Source organism: Bombus huntii, chromosome 18 (assembly GCF_024542735.1).
Source record: "Bombus huntii isolate Logan2020A chromosome 18, iyBomHunt1.1, whole genome shotgun sequence".
Classification (NCBI taxonomy): Eukaryota; Metazoa; Arthropoda; class Insecta; order Hymenoptera; family Apidae; genus Bombus; species Bombus huntii.
Genome location: NC_066255.1, coordinates 139,479 through 163,835, shown reverse-complemented (window position 1 = coordinate 163,835; position 24,357 = coordinate 139,479). Strand labels below are relative to the sequence as shown.

Sequence of the window (24,357 nt, the reverse complement as noted above, 5' to 3'; positions counted from 1 at the left end):
ATGATTTTCCTTTCGATCGGATCCGATTACTTTCTTTTGTCATCCCTCAACATCCCCGCCGTCCATGCATTTGCTAGGCGTCCGCGATCGTTGTCACGTGCTTTTTCTTCTAGAACCTTCGGTGAAAGGACCGTTGGGATGTTGATGGTTCATTAGGCGCTTCAGCGATATACATTGTCGCCGAGTGCCGCCACATCTTTATCTCTATCGTCAGTCCGTCGGATTTGAAGTATGCCGGTCGTGACACCAGCCTCGTCTGGAATTTGATACGCACTCGTTAGAAGCATCGAAAAGTTCCGAACGCCGTTTCTAGGCAGTTTCTGCCTGGAGTTTGATTATTGATACAATGTATGTCCCATTGTATCGGCACCTCCGAGGCAACCTCACATGTGGCTAGGCCCGCTCTCGAGGCCGCATGCCGCCACAATCACACTTCTCGGAAAACCCATACAACCACTCCAGACGTCCGTTAGGCAAAACGTTTATCTCGTGACCGTGGCTACGTTCGGCGACCAATTTTTCGTTTGAGGCTTTGTTTTCGAGAAAATCGACTTTGAATTTTCGCTCGTGCACTTTATCACGTCTCGTTATAACGGATCTCGCTGTAGATTTTTAAAAAAATTAAAAACAAAAAATTTTAAAAAAATGTTTATTCTATATTTTCAACTTCTTTTTTCGCGTAGAATCACTCCCTTTCCACTTGTACCACCAGCTATCAACCACCCTGTATATATATTTCATAGTAAAATTTCCATATGTAATTCTCCAAGTTTATTGCGGTATTAATTATTCTTAATCACTTGGTTTATTAACAGGTTTATTTTAGTCGTACAGATTTTATCCATTTTATTTCTGTGTTTGTTAATTAATTAAAATATGTATTCCTGCTGTTTCGCTATTATGTCGTATGTAGTCGTTCTTATTTTTGATTTATCAGGTCAGTTCGCGGCTCGTTCAGTTTATTAATTAGTTTTATTCAATCATTTTGTATATTTTATACTTGCTGATTAATCAAAGTGTGTCCTCCTGTTGTTCCATTTATTCTCCTTTACTATTACGTTGCATATTATCGTTCTTATTTCTTAATTTATTTGGTCGGTTCGTGGTTCGTTCGATTTATTAGTTGGGTTTATTTAATGATTTCATTTTTATTTTGTATTTTACATATTCCATCTTCGTTAACTGATTGTAGTATATCATTCTGTTGTTCCATTTATTATGTTTTGCTAATTCGTCATACATAATCCTTCTTATTCTTGATCGATTCGCGGATAGTTTAGTTTATTAATCGATTTTGTTTAGTTATAGATATTTTATTTTATTTTTTGTATTATATATATTCCATATTCGTTAATTAATTAAAATTTAATGGAAATTAAAGTTGTCGAACTTTGAATTTGACATTCGATATGAAGAAGGCAAAGCAAACGCTACTAGCGTTTTAACTAATTAGCGGATTATCTAGAAATTCCCCGGAGGTATGTCTGCCAATCAGGAAATGAGAAGAAGATTCACCGGTTCGTTGTCCACCTCTAAAAGATTTGAATTAATCACGTCAACCGAGAACTCTCCCATATTTGAAGCTAAGCCTCGCCTCCCTCAATCCCATGGTCCAGGAAATCAGAGAAGAGCAGTCATTCGAGAATACCTTACTACACAAGAAACACCCATAAAATATTTTGATCAGGCTGCGGAAGACACCGACGAAAACACCGGTGAAGAAGCATCTGATCATGAGATAAGCGATGCCGAAATATCAAGAGAAGAGGAGTTTTCCCTATCGTGCTCTGAGTTGCCACAACAACGGGAAGAAAGGACCAAACCCACAGTATTTACAGAATTGAAGATCTCAGAAGCAAGAGATTCGATAGTGAAAGTAAACGATCATAAAGTGATTTTTATCGATACAAAAGGAAATCCGGTGGACAGAGGAGCCTTAGAAATAAAAGAAGCAAGGAAATTACCGCATTATGGAGATGTAATGTTTGAAAGAGCAAGATTATATCAAGACTCAGGAAAACAAATAATATCTTTACCCATGAAAGAAAACCGAAACGTCCCAATAACAGCGGAAAACTTGTTGTACTCGTTAAAAACCTTGCTGGACGTGGTAAATGAGAAATTGACACGTACAATCAAGAAATTGAAGGAAGTATTCTTAGCAAAAACAATACACATTACCATTTGCACCAGGGAAGTAACCATCCCACCAGTGGAAGCGCGAACTAACATAATTCGGGAAAAAACACGAATCGTCCGTAGCAGGACACAAAGGAGTAACGAAAACCTACCAAAGAATACGGCAACATTATTATTGGGAAAACATGAAGAAGGAAATCCAGGAGTACGTAAGAATATGTAAAGAATGTCAATTGAAGAACTTAACTAGAATAAAAACGAAGCAACCAATGGTACTCACTGATGCACCGGACAAAGCTTTCGACAAAATCAGTATGGATATCGGCGGTTCATTACCAAAGACACAAAGGGAAAACGAATATATATTAACGATTCAAGATTTATTAACAAAGAACTCGCTCGGAATTCCGATCAAAGGAATCACTTCGGCCGAAATAGCAGACATTTTTATTAAGCAATTCATTTGTCGATTCGGTTCACCAAGAGCGATCTTGACCGATTAGGGAGCGAACTTTACATCTTCCTTAATAAAAAAAAAAGGTAGTAAAGAGGTTTCGGATAAAAAGATGCACCACGACAGCATATCACCCACAAAGCAACGGTTCATCGAAAGATCACGCCACGTGTATCTCAAGTTATATATCGAAAATTCCAGAAATTGGGACGAATGGGTGAAATTAGCCATGTTTTCTTATAATACCTCTGCACACGAAGGAACGAAATTCTCCCCACACGAACTAGGGCACTTGGCCAGAGAACCCACTGGTGAAATAATAATCGAAGAAGATTAACATACTACTAACATACGCAGAATACCTCAGAGATCTGTTCGATAAAATCAACACCGTGCAGCAGATGGCAAGAGAAAATTTGGTGAAATCCAAGTTAAAATCAAAAGAATACTACGACAGATGAATCGGCCCGCAAAATTTCAAAATAGAACACCTAGTATATCTATTAAAGGAACCTAGCAGAGGAAAATTTTCCGATCAATATCCGGGACCGCATAAGTGTTAGAAATTTTAGAAACTCAAAACGTCAAGATTGAAGTGAAAGGGACTAGGCGAACAGTGCACTTAAACAAGTTAAAATTAGCGTATAATCGAAATAATCAATAAATGAAACGATTTCAGAAGGCAAGAATAATGCAGATAGTGGAAACCTAAAAGAAAAAGAAAAAAGAAAAATTATTATGTGTGCTCTAACCATTATTCAAATATAAAACGTGTTAATTCAATACAATAAAAAAAAAACAGTGAAAGTGAAGGGTACCTTGTGAACAATTAATCATCGTAGAAGGAAGTGTATGTGCAAAGACAGGTTATGGGTCCACATTCGTAGAACATAACATACGACAGCCAGCTGAAACAAATGGATAAATTAATCTCAATTGTCTTAATACAAAATATAATATTACTAAATGTTTATAACAATATTATGATTAAACCAAAGGAAGTATGACACTGCTTGTCGAATAGTGCAGATAGTGGAAACCTAAAAGACAAAAGGAAGATTACTATTTGTGTTCTAACCATTATTTAAATATAAAATGTGTTAATTCAATAAAATAATTAAAAGGCAGTGAAAGTGAAAACTACCTAGTGCACGATTCATCATCGTAGAAGGAAGTGTACATATAGGAATTCCGCAGAGACAAATTATGGATCCACTCCATAGAACATAGTATATGACTGTCAGCTGAAACGAATGGATAAACTAACCTCAATTGCCTTTGACATATATGAAAGAAAATAATATTATTAAAAATTTACAAGAATATTACAATTAAACTAAAAGAAGCACGATAACAGTCAATGATTGATGTTCGACAATAGACTTACAGTTGCCCAATGGAAAAGAAAACTGAAAAATCAAGAAAATATGACATTACTACAAATAAATCAATATTGACGCAGCAGTCCTCGATAAGAAGAAACAAAATCAGTTAATAGGTGTAGAAAGAAGTTATAGAATAATTAAGGTAGGTTAACCGAATGTCAATAACAAATATAACTAGAATAAGAAGGTGTTATACTATATTAACATATATAATATTGTTAAATTATTGTATCTGACATATGGAAATAGATTTTATAATACACAAAAGCGATAGTTGATACAATACAATACCCACGTATTAAATTAAATTAATTAAATGACATTTTTATACATACAAACGTAGGATAAATAAAAGTACCCATAATAAGTGTTTAGAGCATAACGAAGAACCAGACAATGTCAAATACTCATTATGTAAATGTTCCAAGTAAGCAACGCAGCATCGAAGGAAAACAATTCAAGAAACTACAAACGATAATAATTCAATAAACAGGTTTTAACTAATAATACATAGATTAGCTTAAAAAATTATACTATGCAAATATGAAATAACAATAAATCACAAGTACGAAGTAACGACAGATTAATAGGAAAGAAATAGAAATAGCTAGTAAATATTAAAATAGGCTAGAAATTAATCAAGATAGATTAACTGAGTATTAATGACCAAACATGATTGAAATTAGAAATTATCATATTGTGTTGAGTTACTATAGTATTATTATATTAAATCTGGCATTAAGAAATAAGGTTGTATTATACAATAGTGACTGGTGACACATTACACTATGCACACATTAAATTAAACCAATTAAACAAAAGCTACATAAATACAAACCACCTTATAATCAAACAGTGAAATAATTCTATTAGTAATTAATAATTTCGACAACGATTTATATCCACACGGTATTACATTAAAATAACACACAGTATATATATATGTCGGATTATCATTAGGATTTAAGGCGCGTAACGATTCTTTGTTTGAGTTAGCCATCGTTTTACGAGACAGAGATTATATTTACGCGAATATACAAGATTTTACAAAATATTATGAGTATTGAGTTTAATGAATGATAAGATTAACAGACGTTAAGTTTAACCAATAATTAGATTAAAGAATAATAAATTTAACGAACAATAAGAGGTACGAATAATATGTTTTACGAATAATAAATTTAACGAATAATGAGATTAACGATTGATAGGTTTAACGAATAATGAATTTAATTAACACTATTAACAATGTTTCCGGGGTTCTAACGAATCCACGGTCAACGGGATAACTCTTTGCTATGCGTAGAATAATTTTAAACACAAAAATACGATTGCTGAGACACTCGGTAAATTGCTCGATGTATCACTTTCCAAGGCGATCACACGAATGAATATCTGATGAAAATCTTTTTCGCTGTACGACTGCATTTGTTTGTTATATGCTCGCTGCAGACATCGAGAAGGTTCCAATCGTTGTTGCTAGGCAATTTCTGTCAAAAGTTTGTTGTATACTCTTTGGAAACATCGAGAAAGATCCGAACGCCGATATTAGGCAGTTTCTGTCTGGAGATTGATTCCTAATACAACGCGAGTCCCATTATATCAGCATCTCTAAAATACAATTCTATGTGATTTCTAGGGAGAACAATACAATCGATCCACACCTTCGTCAGGCAAAACGTTTATCCCGTGACCGTGGCTACGTTCGGCGATCAGTTGTGACCTCGAACCCACTTTCGCTTTCACAAATGTCAAACAATTACAAATGACAATTGCTTAATTACAGTTATGATAAAATCTAGACTAAAGCATTAGAAGGCTTCCTCAAAATTGCAAAGGGAAGGCTCCGGTTTTCCTTTCATCTCCGACATATATATATATATATATTACAACAAACACAAAACAATGTTGAACGAAGTAATACACTGTAAACATACACATCACAACGAACACAAAACAACATTGCTGACACTTCACTAAAATAGAGTTGAAAATAACACTTCACTAAAATAGAGTTGAAAATACGTAATAGATAAATAATTATTTCGGTATTAAATAAAAGTTACATAGCACGACACCACACTCTTATTCAAGACGTATACAAACAGCTATTTTGGAAATCCGTCACGAGCGTGAAGCAGCTCTCACGCATGCGCAATGAAATACATTCGGTAATTATATACATTATTATAAACATACAATAATATTAATCCTATTCGAATTACACGTCATCCACTTGTAATATCGTGATATAATGTGTTTACAAAGAGTGGACAATAGAGATGTTAATCAGACAGAAAAAGACGATTGTTGTTCAACTTGAACTATTCACGCCAAACGCACAGAAAACAGCGCAATCCACACTCTCTCGGCAACGCCACTCGCAACCTCTGTCTCCGCTCAGCTCGCACTCGGCTCCTCGACTCGCACTCTGCTTTTCGACTCGCACTCTCTGCTTTTCGACTAACTCTCTGGTCGTTGCCGCATTCTGTTGTCTTTTTCCTAGGCCCACCGCACACGTGTTCTGCAGACGCTCGTGGCCAGAGTCACGTAGGTCTTTTCCACGAAACTATGCACTTGAAAAGACCGATGACACATTGATGGGCCCGACGGCGCCTCGGCTCTCGGGACATTGTTCATAGTTCGCCCGACATTTCTTAGGCCTTTCGTCCACGATACTACACACTGAAATAAAGTTAAAAATAATTAATAGATAGACAATTAATTCGATATTAATAAAAGTCACTACATACTAGGGACACCAGCCAACACGTGCAACATGATAAAAAAATGGGGGAATAATAAATAATAACTAATACAGCATAATACGTTATTATGTAGTAACAAAAGATTAATAACTTTTATGAGTAACTAGCTAAGAAGACTAACAAATAACAAATAATAATTAATAAAATATAATGCACTATTATATGTTAATAAGAAGATTAATAACCATTTATGGTACACAAGCTAAGAGACAATACTAAATATTAACTAAAAGAAAATATGTTAATTATTTTTTTTGTGTGTATGCACAGAATGGGTCGCAGATATTTTGACCCGAACCAAGCAAACCAACTCTACAGCCTTTATGAGGTAGACACACCTGTGGCTAATCCACAAGACCCAGAAGAAATACAATCCTGTTACTGTGCTCAACTAGTTAACACTGCTTATCTTTTCAACAGTCATCACTTTTGCCGGGATTGCTACGACTATCTAGATCCAGACGATCAAGATCTATACGAGGACCAGCCAACACACTTCTTATGCGGACGAATTCAAACAGTGCCCTGTAGACTATGTGATATACAAGTAGCAGGACTCCAACCTGCGACATCTTGTCCCTAATGGGTAAATGTTTGAATGTTTATCTTGACTTAACTCAACATGAAAGATATCTTCTGATACAAGGAATTATAATTCGCGCCGTTGCCCGCTAGGAAATTATGTATTAACACAACGAAGGCAAACATGTTAATCGATAATACATATATATGTACTCTCTTAAACAATTGCACTCGTAATACCTGCGCCTATGGATAATATATACACACATACACATATATGTCGGAGATGAAAGAACACCGGAGCCTTTGGAATTTTGAATAATCCCGCAACATTGTAATCTAGAGTCTACTATAGCTGTAATTAAACAATTATAGTTATCTAATCCGATTGTAATTGTTCGCGAGTTGTGATAATGAGCTTGGGCTCGAGGCGGCAGCCAGTCGCCGAACGTAGCCGCGGTCACGGGATGAACGCTTTGTCTAACAAAGGTATGGAGTAATTCTATAGTTCTTCTTAAAAGAAATATTTGTGGCGGCACGCGACAGTAAACATTCCAACGGTTTCTGTCCCGTGGCTCGCCACACGTTGACCCTATTCTTCGAGCAAGATGATTGCCAGATGTCGGTGCGTCTCCGCAGTACGTGTTCAGCTAGCCTGAGGGCCGTTATAAATCTTAGGATTTAGTTGACTAAAGTCCTTCAAACAAACAGTCTTTGTCCCAGCTACGGGAAGATAGGGAAAATCTATTTTTTTCGCGAACGACGCTTCCCGTTAGCAACTTTCCCTCTAGGGCAGCTAGTATCTTTTTCTAACCACCGATATGGAGATTGACCAATTAGCAGCAACGCCAAATCCCCTCACCTTCTGAACGAAGGCTATCCTCGACGAATCCGATGATCTCGTGTCCTCAGACACGCCTCATCATAGCTTTCCTCTGCAGCATCACCGCGACGGAGAGTCATTCTCTCGTGAGATCGTATTAGCGCGTTACTTAGTGTCTGTACGCTCGGTGGGTATTCCACGTTTTCGTAAAGAGTCCGACTTAGATTTTTGTGAGCACGTATATCTATCATCCCGTTGACCGCGGATTCGTTATTACTTACTTCGTTCGGAAAGTAAGGGACATTGACGTTGCTGCTAATTGCTGCTAATTGCTGCTAATTGCTGCTAATGACGTCGTTCGTTGAAAAAAATAGATCTTCCCTATCTTCCCGTAGTTGGGACAAAGACTGTTTGTCTGTTTGAAGGACTTTAGGTAACTAGATCTTTGTGTTTATGACGACCCTCGGGCTAGCTGAATCGTCGAATCAGTTACGTTTTCACAACAACAAGGTAAGCTCGTTCCTTCCTTTGCCAATCCACTATCCGCGGCAACAATGGCAACCGCAGATAAAATTACCTCCTTGCGTCGGAGACGAGGTCATTATCTCCGCTAATTCACGCTTATGTCAAATCAACTGGACGAATACGAACAATTCGGTCGTCAGGAAGAGTGCGATTTATTATTCCTCCAGAAACATCTGGACCAATATGGGACTGAGTTCTACGCCATCCAACTCGAGTTAGAAGAATTAACCGAGGAGGAAAACGCACGCGGTACCGACATGTCGGACCAATATTTAAATATACGATTACGGATAAACCACCTATTAAAAGGCGCCAATTCATTAAAACTCAACCAACGGAAATGTTCGGTCCCAATCGGAACGCTCAACACGTTGCCGACGACCTCGAAACGCTACATCACGGCCACGATCACCCCCATTGACGGCACATACGAACGCACGGTGACGTTCCTAATCATACCGACAATATCGACTTGGGTCCCATATCAACCCGTAGATCGCTCAACGATACAAATACCTAGGAATCTCCAACTAGCCGATCCAAGATTCCATAGATCTGCTTCGATTGAAATCTTATTGAGCGCCGGACCAACACTAGTATCACTCTGTGTCGGCCAACTGGATATCAGTCAATCAAACGGGCCCGACTTGCGTCTGCAAAAAACGCGATTTGGATGGGTCATCGGGGTGAGCCCAACCTCGCAATCATCATCATACGCATTTCACGCCTCCACGGCGGCTTTACAGGCGGACCTCGCCCGTTTTTGGGAAATCGACGAAGGACCGCCCGCTGCACACATTTCGGAAGCGGAACGACAATGCGAGGAGCACTTTCGAAATCACGTTCAACGCACCAACGAAGGACGATACATTGTCGCTCTCCCATTTAACGAAACAACTCCTTCGCTTGGATGCTCTAAATCCATGGCGATGAAGCGACTCACATTCCTCTGCCGTCGAATCCAACGAGACAAACGATTCGAAGTTGACTATCACGCCGTAATACAAGAATACTTGGAATTAGGACACATGACGAAGATTACCACGGACCACTGCACGGACGACGGATATTTTCTGCCACATCACGGCGTGATCAAAGAGTCCAGCCAAACTACAAAACACAGAGTTGTGTTTGACGGATCTGCACCAACCACCGCCGGAGTTTCATTAAACAACGTATTTCATACGAGACCGAAACTACAAGATGACGCATTTTTCATTCTTCTAGGATTTCGTTCTCATCAATACGGCATTACAGGCGATGTTGAAAAAATGTATCGACAATTTCTTGTGCGCCCAGAGGATCGGAAATTCCAACAAATTTTGTGGCGCAACTCTGATGAAGATGTTGACAACTATCAACTTAACACAGTGACATTCGGGCTGTCAGCGGCCCCTTATCTAGCCATTCGGTGCCTCAAACAACTGGCGGACGCCGAGGGACTTCGGTACCCACGAGCGGCGATGGTCTTACAGCGAGACTTCTACGTCGACGATGTTCTTACAGGAGTTGATACAAAGGTCGAGGCACGATCATTGAGAAGGGAGATCACAGAATTGCTTAAACTAGCCGGCTTAAACATTCTAAAATGGGTATCGAACGACCGGGAACTGCTACGAGGACTTTCCGAGCAGGACATAAACGATAAGCTGTTACTAGGCGAATCGCAAACCTTCAAAACTCTGGGTGTTGTTTGGAATTCCTTTGACGATTCGATCCTATATTCCGTCAAAATCAATCCTACCGCCTCTCGAATTACGAAAAGAACAATCAGCTCCGAAATCGCCAAGATCTACAACCCTCTTGGATTACTGGCACCAGTGATCGTTCGAGCTACGATGCTGCTCCAACGATTTTGGACATTAAAAATAGATTGGCACGAATATCACAAGGTGACTTACATACAGAATGGAGCAAATACTATGCACAGCTACCATTGCTAAATAACGTAAAGTTTCCACGTAAAACTATAATCAAGACTGCAGCGGAAATTGAGTTACACGGGTTCTGTGATGCCAGCGAAAGGGCGTATGGGGCATGCGTTTATCTTCGCACCATCACTCCGGATGGTCATGTCTGGACACAACTCCTCACTGCAAAGTCAAAGGTGGCTCCGCTCAAATCACAAACCATTCCAAGGCTGGAACTGAGTGGAGCACTTCTTCTCACATCATTGGCCACTACAGTCCTTCAAGCCTTACCAAGCAGCATTCCTCGGACCGTTTATTGGACTGATTCTACAATCGTTCTTCATTGGATTAATACATCACCCCATACGCTGAAAACCTTTGTCGCTAATCGTGTGGCAGAAATTCAACAGAAGACTCACACCTCAGATTGGCGTCAGATTCCCATTACCGATAACCCTGCAGATCTCATATTTTGTGGCCAATCACCCGAAGACTACCTGCGACCAACCAGCACCGAAGTCTGATAAGAGATCCACCTCACAACATCACATCATATCACTTGATCGGTACCCTCTCAATGTGGGGAGTATGTTAAGCCACGAGGCATATCACAGGCTGTATTTCTAACCGTCGCTCACGGTCCTACAATGTCGCAGGCAGATCGTCTTATCTGCCCGCTGGATCATATACAATATATCGACGGGCGCATAGTTGTCACCAAGCAGCGAGATCTAGAACCGTCAATTTTTATCCGTTACTTTTTCCACACAAGAAGGAGGCATACGTGATTATAGACGCGAACGGTGGCATGATCCGAGCATAGTGGGGGTCGTCTTCCAAAGAAGACGATGAAATGATCGAAAGGCAATCAGTCCCATCTGACGAACCAAACGCTATACATCGAGAGGTCTGACGAATAAAATCAAGATCGTATAGAATAACGAATTCATTGAGAGTTATTGTAAAGTCGGGTCAACTTTCTGTAACATATTTACAGTATTCATTGTTAAACAATTTGTGGCGTGTCCATCATATTATTGTCAAATATACTATTTTATGTTAACCTGTTAATACAATGTTAAATTCATTGAACCACCTCTGTTATCTTAATCGAAACAGGAGAACGACTATTTCGCGGCGTCGATTAACAGAATCGTAGCGAGAATTTACGCCTCTCGCTGACGCGTTTTCCTCGCGACCGCGTCTCTCCGCGAACGGTCATAACAGACGGCTAGCATCCTTTTTTAACCACCGATATAGAGATTGACCAATTAGCAGCGACGTCAATTTCCCTCACCTTCCGAACGAAGGCTTTCCTCGACGAATCCGAGGATCTCGTGTACTTAGACGAACCCCATATAATTTTCCTCTGTGGCATCATCGGGACGGAGAGTCATTCTCTCGTGAGGTCGTATTAGCGAGTTACTTAAAGTCTGTACGCTCGGTGGATATTCCACGTTTTCGCAAAGAGTCCGACTTAGATTTTTGTGAGCAGGTACATCTATCATTTCGTTGACCGCGGATTCGTTATTGAACCTAAGACCAACATCACTAGTATCGCGAGTGTCCAACCGCCGCGGTTGATTGTCGAGTCGGTAGCATCCATACTCGTATTAACAGACCGTACCTTATATACAAGGTTATAACACGACGATGACCGATTGCAATGAAGATTCATCAAACACCCACAACCTTATTCCTGACCCTTCTCCGACATATATATATGTCGGGTTAGGATCGGAATTTTGGGCGCGTGACAACACTTCGCGTGGACTAGCCATCGTTTCACAAAGCAGACATTATATTTACACGTATATACAAGACTATCACAAAGCTTAACAAATAATATGTCTAATGAATAATAAGCTTAACGAATAGTAAGTTTAATGAATAATATGATTTACGAATAATAAATTTAATGAACACTATTAACAATGTTTTTGGGTTCAAACGAATCTACGGTCAGCGAGATAACTCTTTACTAAGCGTGAAATAATCTTAGGCGCAAAATACGATTGACGAAAATGCTCGATGTGTCACTCTCCAAGGCAATCGCACGAATGCCAGTGTCACGTAAAATAACAAAATAAAAAAGAAATTTGAGGTGAAAAATAAAAAAAGAAAACTTTATTTTTTTCTAACAACAATACACTTTACAATCTACTTCCGAACTCTAGGCGTGACTTTCTAAGACTGACTTATGATTTTCCTTTCGATCGGATCCGATTACTTTCTTTTGTCATCCCTCAACATCCCCGCCGTCCATGCATTTGCTAGGCGTCCGCGATCGTTGTCACGTGCTTTTTCTTCTAGAACCTTCGGTGAAAGGACCGTTGGGATGTTGATGGTTCATTAGGCGCTTCAGCGATATACATTGTCGCCGAGTGCCGCCACATCTTTATCTCTATCGTCAGTCCGTCGGATTTGAAGTATGCCGGTCGTGACACCAGCCTCGTCTGGAATTTGATACGCACTCGTTAGAAGCATCGAAAAGTTCCGAACGCCGTTTCTAGGCAGTTTCTGCCTGGAGTTTGATTATTGATACAATGTATGTCCCATTGTATCGGCACCTCCGAGGCAACCTCACATGTGGCTAGGCCCGCTCTCGAGGCCGCATGCCGCCACAATCACACTTCTCGGAAAACCCATACAACCACTCCAGACGTCCGTTAGGCAAAACGTTTATCTCGTGACCGTGGCTACGTTCGGCGACCAATTTTTCGTTTGAGGCTTTGTTTTCGAGAAAATCGACTTTGAATTTTCGCTCGTGCACTTTATCACGTCTCGTTATAACGGATCTCGCTGTAGATTTTTAAAAAAATTAAAAACAAAAAATTTTAAAAAAATGTTTATTCTATATTTTCAACTTCTTTTTTCGCGTAGAATCACTCCCTTTCCACTTGTACCACCAGCTATCAACCACCCTGTATATATATTTCATAGTAAAATTTCCATATGTAATTCTCCAAGTTTATTGCGGTATTAATTATTCTTAATCACTTGGTTTATTAACAGGTTTATTTTAGTCGTACAGATTTTATCCATTTTATTTCTGTGTTTGTTAATTAATTAAAATATGTATTCCTGCTGTTTCGCTATTATGTCGTATGTAGTCGTTCTTATTTTTGATTTATCAGGTCAGTTCGCGGCTCGTTCAGTTTATTAATTAGTTTTATTCAATCATTTTGTATATTTTATACTTGCTGATTAATCAAAGTGTGTCCTCCTGTTGTTCCATTTATTCTCCTTTACTATTACGTTGCATATTATCGTTCTTATTTCTTAATTTATTTGGTCGGTTCGTGGTTCGTTCGATTTATTAGTTGGGTTTATTTAATGATTTCATTTTTATTTTGTATTTTACATATTCCATCTTCGTTAACTGATTGTAGTATATCATTCTGTTGTTCCATTTATTATGTTTTGCTAATTCGTCATACATAATCCTTCTTATTCTTGATCGATTCGCGGATAGTTTAGTTTATTAATCGATTTTGTTTAGTTATAGATATTTTATTTTATTTTTTGTATTATATATATTCCATATTCGTTAATTAATTAAAATTTAATGGAAATTAAAGTTGTCGAACTTTGAATTTGACATTCGATATGAAGAAGGCAAAGCAAACGCTACTAGCGTTTTAACTAATTAGCGGATTATCTAGAAATTCCCCGGAGGTATGTCTGCCAATCAGGAAATGAGAAGAAGATTCACCGGTTCGTTGTCCACCTCTAAAAGATTTGAATTAATCACGTCAACCGAGAACTCTCCCATATTTGAAGCTAAGCCTCGCCTCCCTCAATCCCATGGTCCAGGAAATCAGAGAAGAGCAGTCATTCGAGAATACCTTACTACACAAGAAACACCCATAAAATATTTTGATCAGGCTGCGGAAGACACCGACGAAAACACCGGTGAAGAAACATCTGATCATGAGATAAGCGATGCCGAAATATCAAGAGAAGAGGAGTTTTCCCTATCGTGCTCTGAGTTGCCACAACAACGGGAAGAAAGGACCAAACCCACAGTATTTACAGAATTGAAGATCTCAGAAGCAAGAGATTCGATAGTGAAAGTAAACGATCATAAAGTGATTTTTATCGATACAAAAGGAAATCCGGTGGACAGAGGAGCCTTAGAAATAAAAGAAGCAAGGAAATTACCGCATTATGGAGATGTAATGTTTGAAAGAGCAAGATTATATCAAGACTCAGGAAAACAAATAATATCTTTACCCATGAAAGAAAACCGAAACGTCCCAATAACAGCGGAAAACTTGTTGTACTCGTTAAAAACCTTGCTGGACGTGGTAAATGAGAAATTGACACGTACAATCAAGAAATTGAAGGAAGTATTCTTAGCAAAAACAATACACATTACCATTTGCACCAGGGAAGTAACCATCCCACCAGTGGAAGCGCGAACTAACATAATTCGGGAAAAAACACGAATCGTCCGTAGCAGGACACAAAGGAGTAACGAAAACCTACCAAAGAATACGGCAACATTATTATTGGGAAAACATGAAGAAGGAAATCCAGGAGTACGTAAGAATATGTAAAGAATGTCAATTGAAGAACTTAACTAGAATAAAAACGAAGCAACCAATGGTACTCACTGATGCACCGGACAAAGCTTTCGACAAAATCAGTATGGATATCGGCGGTTCATTACCAAAGACACAAAGGGAAAACGAATATATATTAACGATTCAAGATTTATTAACAAAGAACTCGCTCGGAATTCCGATCAAAGGAATCACTTCGGCCGAAATAGCAGACATTTTTATTAAGCAATTCATTTGTCGATTCGGTTCACCAAGAGCGATCTTGACCGATTAGGGAGCGAACTTTACATCTTCCTTAATAAAAAAAAAAGGTAGTAAAGAGGTTTCGGATAAAAAGATGCACCACGACAGCATATCACCCACAAAGCAACGGTTCATCGAAAGATCACGCCACGTGTATCTCAAGTTATATATCGAAAATTCCAGAAATTGGGACGAATGGGTGAAATTAGCCATGTTTTCTTATAATACCTCTGTACACGAAGGAACGAAATTCTCCCCACACGAACTAGGGCACTTGGCCAGAGAACCCACTGGTGAAATAATAATCGAAGAAGATTAACATACTACTAACATACGCAGAATACCTCAGAGATCTGTTCGATAAAATCAACACCGTGCAGCAGATGGCAAGAGAAAATTTGGTGAAATCCAAGTTAAAATCAAAAGAATACTACGACAGATGAATCGGCCCGCAAAATTTCAAAATAGAACACCTAGTATATCTATTAAAGGAACCTAGCAGAGGAAAATTTTCCGATCAATATCCGGGACCGCATAAGTGTTAGAAATTTTAGAAACTCAAAACGTCAAGATTGAAGTGAAAGGGACTAGGCGAACAGTGCACTTAAACAAGTTAAAATTAGCGTATAACCGAAATAATCAATAAATGAAACGATTTCAGAAGGCAAGAATAATGCAGATAGTGGAAACCTAAAAGAAAAAGAAAAAAGAAAAATTATTATGTGTGCTCTAACCATTATTCAAATATAAAACGTGTTAATTCAATACAATAAAAAAAAAACAGTGAAAGTGAAGGGTACCTTGTGAACAATTAATCATCGTAGAAGGAAGTGTATGTGCAAAGACAGGTTATGGGTCCACATTCGTAGAACATAACATACGACAGCCAGCTGAAACAAATGGATAAATTAATCTCAATTGTCTTAATACAAAATATAATATTACTAAATGTTTATAACAATATTATGGTTAAACCAAAGGAAGTATGACACTGCTTGTCGAATAGTGCAGATAGTGGAAACCTAAAAGACAAAAGGAAGATTACTATTTGTGTTCTAACCATTATTTAAATATAAAATGTGTTAATTCAATAAAATAATTAAAAGGCAGTGAAAGTGAAAACTACCTAGTGCACGATTCATCATCGTAGAAGGAAGTGTACATATAGGAATTCCGCAGAGACAAATTATGGATCCACTCCATAGAACATAGTATATGACTGTCAGCTGAAACGAATGGATAAACTAACCTCAATTGCCTTTGACATATATGAAAGAAAATAATATTATTAAAAATTTACAAGAATATTACAATTAAACTAAAAGAAGCACGATAACAGTCAATGATTGATGTTCGACAATAGACTTACAGTTGCCCAATGGAAAAGAAAACTGAAAAATCAAGAAAATATGACATTACTACAAATAAATCAATATTGACGCAGCAGTCCTCGATAAGAAGAAACAAAATCAGTTAATAGGTGTAGAAAGAAGTTATAGAATAATTAAGGTAGGTTAACCGAATGTCAATAACAAATATAACTAGAATAAGAAGGTGTTATACTATATTAACATATATAATATTGTTAAATTATTGTATCTGACATATGGAAATAGATTTTATAATACACAAAAGCGATAGTTGATACAATACAATACCCACGTATTAAATTAAATTAATTAAATGACATTTTTATACATACAAACGTAGGATAAATAAAAGTACCCATAATAAGTGTTTAGAGCATAACGAAGAACCAGACAATGTCAAATACTCATTATGTAAATGTTCCAAGTAAGCAACGCAGCATCGAAGGAAAACAATTCAAGAAACTACAAACGATAATAATTCAATAAACAGGTTTTAACTAATAATACATAGATTAGCTTAAAAAATTATACTATGCAAATATGAAATAACAATAAATCACAAGTACGAAGTAACGACAGATTAATAGGAAAGAAATAGAAATAGCTAGTAAATATTAAAATAGGCTAGAAATTAATCAAGATAGATTAACTGAGTATTAATGACCAAACATGATTGAAATTAGAAATTATCATATTGTGTTGAGTTACTATAGTATTATTATATTAAATCTGGCATTAAGAAATAAGGTTGTATTATACAATAGTGACTGGTGACACATTACACTATGCACACATTAAATTAAACCAATTAAACAAAAGCTACATAAATACAAACCACCTTATAATCAAACAGTGAAATAATTCTATTAGTAATTAATAATTTCGACAACGATTTATATCCACACGGTATTACATTAAAATAACACACAGTATATATATATGTCGGATTATCATTAGGATTTAAGGCGCGTAACGATTCTTTGTTTGAGTTAGCCATCGTTTTACGAGACAGAGATTATATTTACGCGAATATACAAGATTTTACAAAATATTATGAGTATTGAGTTTAATGAATGATAAGATTAACAGACGTTAAGTTTAACCAATAATTAGATTAAAGAATAATAAATTTAACGAACAATAAGAGGTACGAATAATATGTTTTACGAATAATAAATTTAACGAATAATGAGATTAACGATTGATAGGTTTAACGAATAATGAATTTAATTAACACTATTAACAATGTTTCCGGGGTTCTAACGAATCCACGGTCAACGGGATAACTCTTTGCTATGCGTAGAATAATTTTAAACACAAAAATACGATTGCTGAGACACTCGGTAAATTGCTCGATGTATCACTTTCCAAGGCGATCACACGAATGAATATCTGATGAAAATCTTTTTCGCTGTACGACTGCATTTGTTTGTTATATGCTCGCTGCAGACATCGAGAAGGTTCCAATCGTTGTTGCTAGGCAATTTCTGTCAAAAGTTTGTTGTATACTCTTTGGAAACATCGAGAAAGATCCGAACGCCGATATTAGGCAGTTTCTGTCTGGAGATTGATTCCTAATACAACGCGAGTCCCATTATATCAGCATCTCTAAAATACAATTCTATGTGATTTCTAGGGAGAACAATACAATCGATCCACACCTTCGTCAGGCAAAACGTTTATCCCGTGACCGTGGCTACGTTCGGCGATCAGTTGTGACCTCGAACCCACTTTCGCTTTCACAAATGTCAAACAATTACAAATGACAATTGCTTAATTACAGTTATGATAAAATCTAGACTAAAGCATTAGAAGGCTTCCTCAAAATTGCAAAGGGAAGGCTCCGGTTTTCCTTTCATCTCCGACATATATATATATATATATTACAACAAACACAAAACAATGTTGAACGAAGTAATACACTGTAAACATACACATCACAACGAACACAAAACAACATTGCTGACACTTCACTAAAATAGAGTTGAAAATAACACTTCACTAAAATAGAGTTGAAAATACGTAATAGATAAATAATTATTTCGGTATTAAATAAAAGTTACATAGCACGACACCACACTCTTATTCAAGACGTATACAAACAGCTATTTTGGAAATCCGTCACGAGCGTGAAGCAGCTCTCACGCATGCGCAATGAAATACATTCAGTAATTATATACATTATTATAAACATACAATAATATTAATCCTATTCGAATTACACGTCATCCACTTGTAATATCGTGATATAATGTGTTTACAAAGAGTGGACAATAGAGATGTTAATCAGACAGAAAAAGACGATTGTTGTTCAACTTGAACTATTCACGCCAAACGCACAGAAAACAGCGCAATCCACACTCTCTCGGCAACGCCACTCGCAACCTCTGTCTCCGCTCAGCTCGCACTCGGCTCCTCGACTCGCACTCTGCTTTTCGACTCGCACTCTCTGCTTTTCGACTAACTCTCTGGTCGTTGCCGCATTCTGTTGTCTTTTTCCTAGGCCCACCGCACACGTGTTCTGCAGACGCTCGTGGCCAGAGTCACGTAGGTCTTTTCCACGAAACTATGCACTTGAAAAGACCGATGACACATTGATGGGCCCGACGGCGCCTCGGCTCTCGGGACATTGTTCATAGTTCGCCCGACATTTCTTAGGCCTTTCGTCCACGATACTACACACTGAAATAAAGTTAAAAATAATTAATAGATAGACAATTAATTCGATATTAATAAAAGTCACTACATACTAGGGACACCAGCCAACACGTGCAACATGATAAAAAAATGGGGGAATAATAAATAATAACTAATACAGCATAATACGTTATTATGTAGTAACAAAAGATTAATAACTTTTATGAGTAACTAGCTAAGAAGACTAACAAATAACAAATAATAATTAATAAAATATAATGCACTATTATATGTTAATAAGAAGATTAATAACCATTTATGGTACACAAGCTAAGAGACAATACTAAATATTAACTAAAAGAAAATATGTTAATTATTTTTTTTGTGTGTATGCACAGAATGGGTCGCAGATATTTTGACCCGAACCAAGCAAACCAACTCTACAGCCTTTATGAGGTAGACACACCTGTGGCTAATCCACAAGACCCAGAAGAAATACAATCCTGTTACTGTGCTCAACTAGTTAACACTGCTTATCTTTTCAACAGTCATCACTTTTGCCGGGATTGCTACGACTATCTAGATCCAGACGATCAAGATCTATACGAGGACCAGCCAACACACTTCTTATGCGGACGAATTCAAACAGTGCCCTGTAGACTATGTGATATACAAGTAGCAGGACTCCAACCTGCGACATCTTGTCCCTAATGGGTAAATGTTTGAATGTTTATCTTGACTTAACTCAACATGAAAGATATCTTCTGATACAAGGAATTATAATTCGCGCCGTTGCCCGCTAGGAAATTATGTATTAACACAACGAAGGCAAACATGTTAATCGATAATACATATATATGTACTCTCTTAAACAATTGCACTCGTAATACCTGCGCCTATGGATAATATATACACACATACACATATATGTCGGAGATGAAAGAACACCGGAGCCTTTGGAATTTTGAATAATCCCGCAACATTGTAATCTAGAGTCTACTATAGCTGTAATTAAACAATTATAGTTATCTAATCCGATTGTAATTGTTCGCGAGTTGTGATAATGAGCTTGGGCTCGAGGCGGCAGCCAGTCGCCGAACGTAGCCGCGGTCACGGGATGAACGCTTTGTCTAACAAAGGTATGGAGTAATTCTATAGTTCTTCTTAAAAGAAATATTTGTGGCGGCACGCGACAGTAAACATTCCAACGGTTTCTGTCCCGTGGCTCGCCACACGTTGACCCTATTCTTCGAGCAAGATGATTGCCAGATGTCGGTGCGTCTCCGCAGTACGTGTTCAGCTAGCCTGAGGGCCGTTATAAATCTTAGGATTTAGTTGACTAAAGTCCTTCAAACAAACAGTCTTTGTCCCAGCTACGGGAAGATAGGGAAAATCTATTTTTTTCGCGAACGACGCTTCCCGTTAGCAACTTTCCCTCTAGGGCAGCTAGTATCTTTTTCTAACCACCGATATGGAGATTGACCAATTAGCAGCAACGCCAAATCCCCTCACCTTCTGAACGAAGGCTATCCTCGACGAATCCGATGATCTCGTGTCCTCAGACACGCCTCATCATAGCTTTCCTCTGCAGCATCACCGCGACGGAGAGTCATTCTCTCGTGAGATCGTATTAGCGCGTTACTTAGTGTCTGTACGCTCGGTGGGTATTCCACGTTTTCGTAAAGAGTCCGACTTAGATTTTTGTGAGCACGTATATCTATCATCCCGTTGACCGCGGATTCGTTATTACTTACTTCGTTCGGAAAGTAAGGGACATTGACGTTGCTGCTAATTGCTGCTAATTGCTGCTAATTGCTGCTAATGACGTCGTTCGTTGAAAAAAATAGATCTTCCCTATCTTCCCGTAGGTGGGACAAAGACTGTTTGTCTGTTTGAAGGACTTTAGGTAACTAGATCTTTGTGTTTATGACGACCCTCGGGCTAGCTGAATCGTCGAATCAGTTACGTTTTCACAACAACAAGGTAAGCTCGTTCCTTCCTTTGCCAATCCACTATCCGCGGCAACAATGGCAACCGCAGATAAAATTACCTCCTTGCGTCGGAGACGAGGTCATTATCTCCGCTAATTCACGCTTATGTCAAATCAACTGGACGAATACGAACAATTCGGTCGTCAGGAAGAGTGCGATTTATTATTCCTCCAGAAACATCTGGACCAATATGGGACTGAGTTCTACGCCATCCAACTCGAGTTAGAAGAATTAACCGAGGAGGAAAACGCACGCGGTACCGACATGTCGGACCAATATTTAAATATACGATTACGGATAAACCACCTATTAAAAGGCGCCAATTCATTAAAACTCAACCAACGGAAATGTTCGGTCCCAATCGGAACGCTCAACACGTTGCCGACGACCTCGAAACGCTACATCACGGCCACGATCACCCCCATTGACGGCACATACGAACGCACGGTGACGTTCCTAATCATACCGACAATATCGACTTGGGTCCCATATCAACCCGTAGATCGCTCAACGATACAAATACCTAGGAATCTCCAACTAGCCGATCCAAGATTCCATAGATCTGCTTCGATTGAAATCTTATTGAGCGCCGGACCAACACTAGTATCACTCTGTGTCGGCCAACTGGATATCAGTCAATCAAACGGGCCCGACTTGCGTCTGCAAAAAACGCGATTTGGATGGGTCATCGGGGTGAGCCCAACCTCGCAATCATCATCATACGCATTTCACGCCTCCACGGCGGCTTTACAGGCGGACCTCGCCCGTTTTTGGGAAATCGACGAAGGACCGCCCGCTGCACACATTTCGGAAGCGGAACGACAATGCGAGGAGCACTTTCGAAATCACGTTCAACGCACCAACGAAGGACGATACATTGTCGCTCTCCCATTTAACGAAACAACTCCTTCGCTTGGATGCTCTAAATCCATGGCGATGAAGCGACTCACATTCCTCTGCCGTCGAATCCAACGAGACAAACGATTCGAAGTTGACTATCACGCCGTAATACAAGAATACTTGGAATTAGGACACATGACGAAGATTACCACGGACCACTGCACGGACGACGGATATTTTCTGCCACATCACGGCGTGATCAAAGAGTCCAGCCAAACTACAAAACACAGAGTTGTGTTTGACGGATCTGCACCAACCACCGCCGGAGTTTCATTAAACAACGTATTTCATACGAGACCGAAACTACAAGATGACGCATTTTTCATTCTTCTAGGATTTCGTTCTCATCAATACGGCATTACAGGCGATGTTGAAAAAATGTATCGACAATTTCTTGTGCGCCCAGAGGATCGGAAATTCCAACAAATTTTGTGGCGCAACTCTGATGAAGATGTTGACAACTATCAACTTAACACAGTGACATTCGGGCTGTCAGCGGCCCCTTATCTAGCCATTCGGTGCCTCAAACAACTGGCGGACGCCGAGGGACTTCGGTACCCACGAGCGGCGATGGTCTTACAGCGAGACTTCTACGTCGACGATGTTCTTACAGGAGTTGATACAAAGGTCGAGGCACGATCATTGAGAAGGGAGATCACAGAATTGCTTAAACTAGCCGGCTTAAACATTCTAAAATGGGTATCGAACGACCGGGAACTGCTACGAGGACTTTCCGAGCAGGACATAAACGATAAGCTGTTACTAGGCGAATCGCAAACCTTCAAAACTCTGGGTGTTGTTTGGAATTCCTTTGACGATTCGATCCTATATTCCGTCAAAATCAATCCTACCGCCTCTCGAATTACGAAAAGAACAATCAGCTCCGAAATCGCCAAGATCTACAACCCTCTTGGATTACTGGCACCAGTGATCGTTCGAGCTACGATGCTGCTCCAACGATTTTGGACATTAAAAATAGATTGGCACGAATATCACAAGGTGACTTACATACAGAATGGAGCAAATACTATGCACAGCTACCATTGCTAAATAACGTAAAGTTTCCACGTAAAACTATAATCAAGACTGCAGCGGAAATTGAGTTACACGGGTTCTGTGATGCCAGCGAAAGGGCGTATGGGGCATGCGTTTATCTTCGCACCATCACTCCGGATGGTCATGTCTGGACACAACTCCTCACTGCAAAGTCAAAGGTGGCTCCGCTCAAATCACAAACCATTCCAAGGCTGGAACTGAGTGGAGCACTTCTTCTCACATCATTGGCCACTACAGTCCTTCAAGCCTTACCAAGCAGCATTCCTCGGACCGTTTATTGGACTGATTCTACAATCGTTCTTCATTGGATTAATACATCACCCCATACGCTGAAAACCTTTGTCGCTAATCGTGTGGCAGAAATTCAACAGAAGACTCACACCTCAGATTGGCGTCAGATTCCCATTACCGATAACCCTGCAGATCTCATATTTTGTGGCCAATCACCCGAAGACTACCTGCGACCAACCAGCACCGAAGTCTGATAAGAGATCCACCTCACAACATCACATCATATCACTTGATCGGTACCCTCTCAATGTGGGGAGTATGTTAAGCCACGAGGCATATCACAGGCTGTATTTCTAACCGTCGCTCACGGTCCTACAATGTCGCAGGCAGATCGTCTTATCTGCCCGCTGGATCATATACAATATATCGACGGGCGCATAGTTGTCACCAAGCAGCGAGATCTAGAACCGTCAATTTTTATCCGTTACTTTTTCCACACAAGAAGGAGGCATACGTGATTATAGACGCGAACGGTGGCATGATCCGAGCATAGTGGGGGTCGTCTTCCAAAGAAGACGATGAAATGATCGAAAGGCAATCAGTCCCATCTGACGAACCAAACGCTATACATCGAGAGGTCTGACGAATAAAATCAAGATCGTATAGAATAACGAATTCATTGAGAGTTATTGTAAAGTCGGGTCAACTTTCTGTAACATATTTACAGTATTCATTGTTAAACAATTTGTGGCGTGTCCATCATATTATTGTCAAATATACTATTTTATGTTAACCTGTTAATACAATGTTAAATTCATTGAACCACCTCTGTTAT

The 24,357-nt window shown here is 39.0% G+C and overlaps 2 protein-coding genes across 2 annotated transcripts; both read left to right on the top strand.

The window, feature by feature from the left end:
- Positions 1–8,714: 8,714 nt before the first annotated feature.
- On the top strand, positions 8,715–11,050 carry LOC126875558 (uncharacterized). The gene is made up of 2 exons (XM_050638508.1): positions 8,715–10,307; positions 10,382–11,050. Exons 1-2 carry the CDS (start codon positions 8,715–8,717, stop codon positions 11,048–11,050), a joined length of 2,262 nt encoding a protein of 753 aa, XP_050494465.1.
- A 10,390-nt stretch (positions 11,051–21,440) lies between these two features.
- On the top strand, positions 21,441–23,776 carry LOC126875557 (uncharacterized). The gene is made up of 2 exons (XM_050638507.1): positions 21,441–23,033; positions 23,108–23,776. Exons 1-2 carry the CDS (start codon positions 21,441–21,443, stop codon positions 23,774–23,776), a joined length of 2,262 nt encoding a protein of 753 aa, XP_050494464.1.
- Positions 23,777–24,357: the final 581 nt, after the last annotated feature.

What these genes read in the sequence shown, in the direction of transcription:
- LOC126875558 (XM_050638508.1), top strand. Translation starts at nt 8,715, where the DNA reads ATGTCAAATCAACTGGACGAATACGAACAATTCGGTCGTCAGGAAGAG. An exon ending in CCTTCAAAACTCTGGGTGTT is followed by an intron (nt 10,308 to 10,381) that starts GTTTGGAATTCC and finishes AATTACGAAAAG; the next exon opens with AACAATCAGCTCCGAAATCG.
- LOC126875557 (XM_050638507.1), top strand. Translation starts at nt 21,441, where the DNA reads ATGTCAAATCAACTGGACGAATACGAACAATTCGGTCGTCAGGAAGAG. An exon ending in CCTTCAAAACTCTGGGTGTT is followed by an intron (nt 23,034 to 23,107) that starts GTTTGGAATTCC and finishes AATTACGAAAAG; the next exon opens with AACAATCAGCTCCGAAATCG.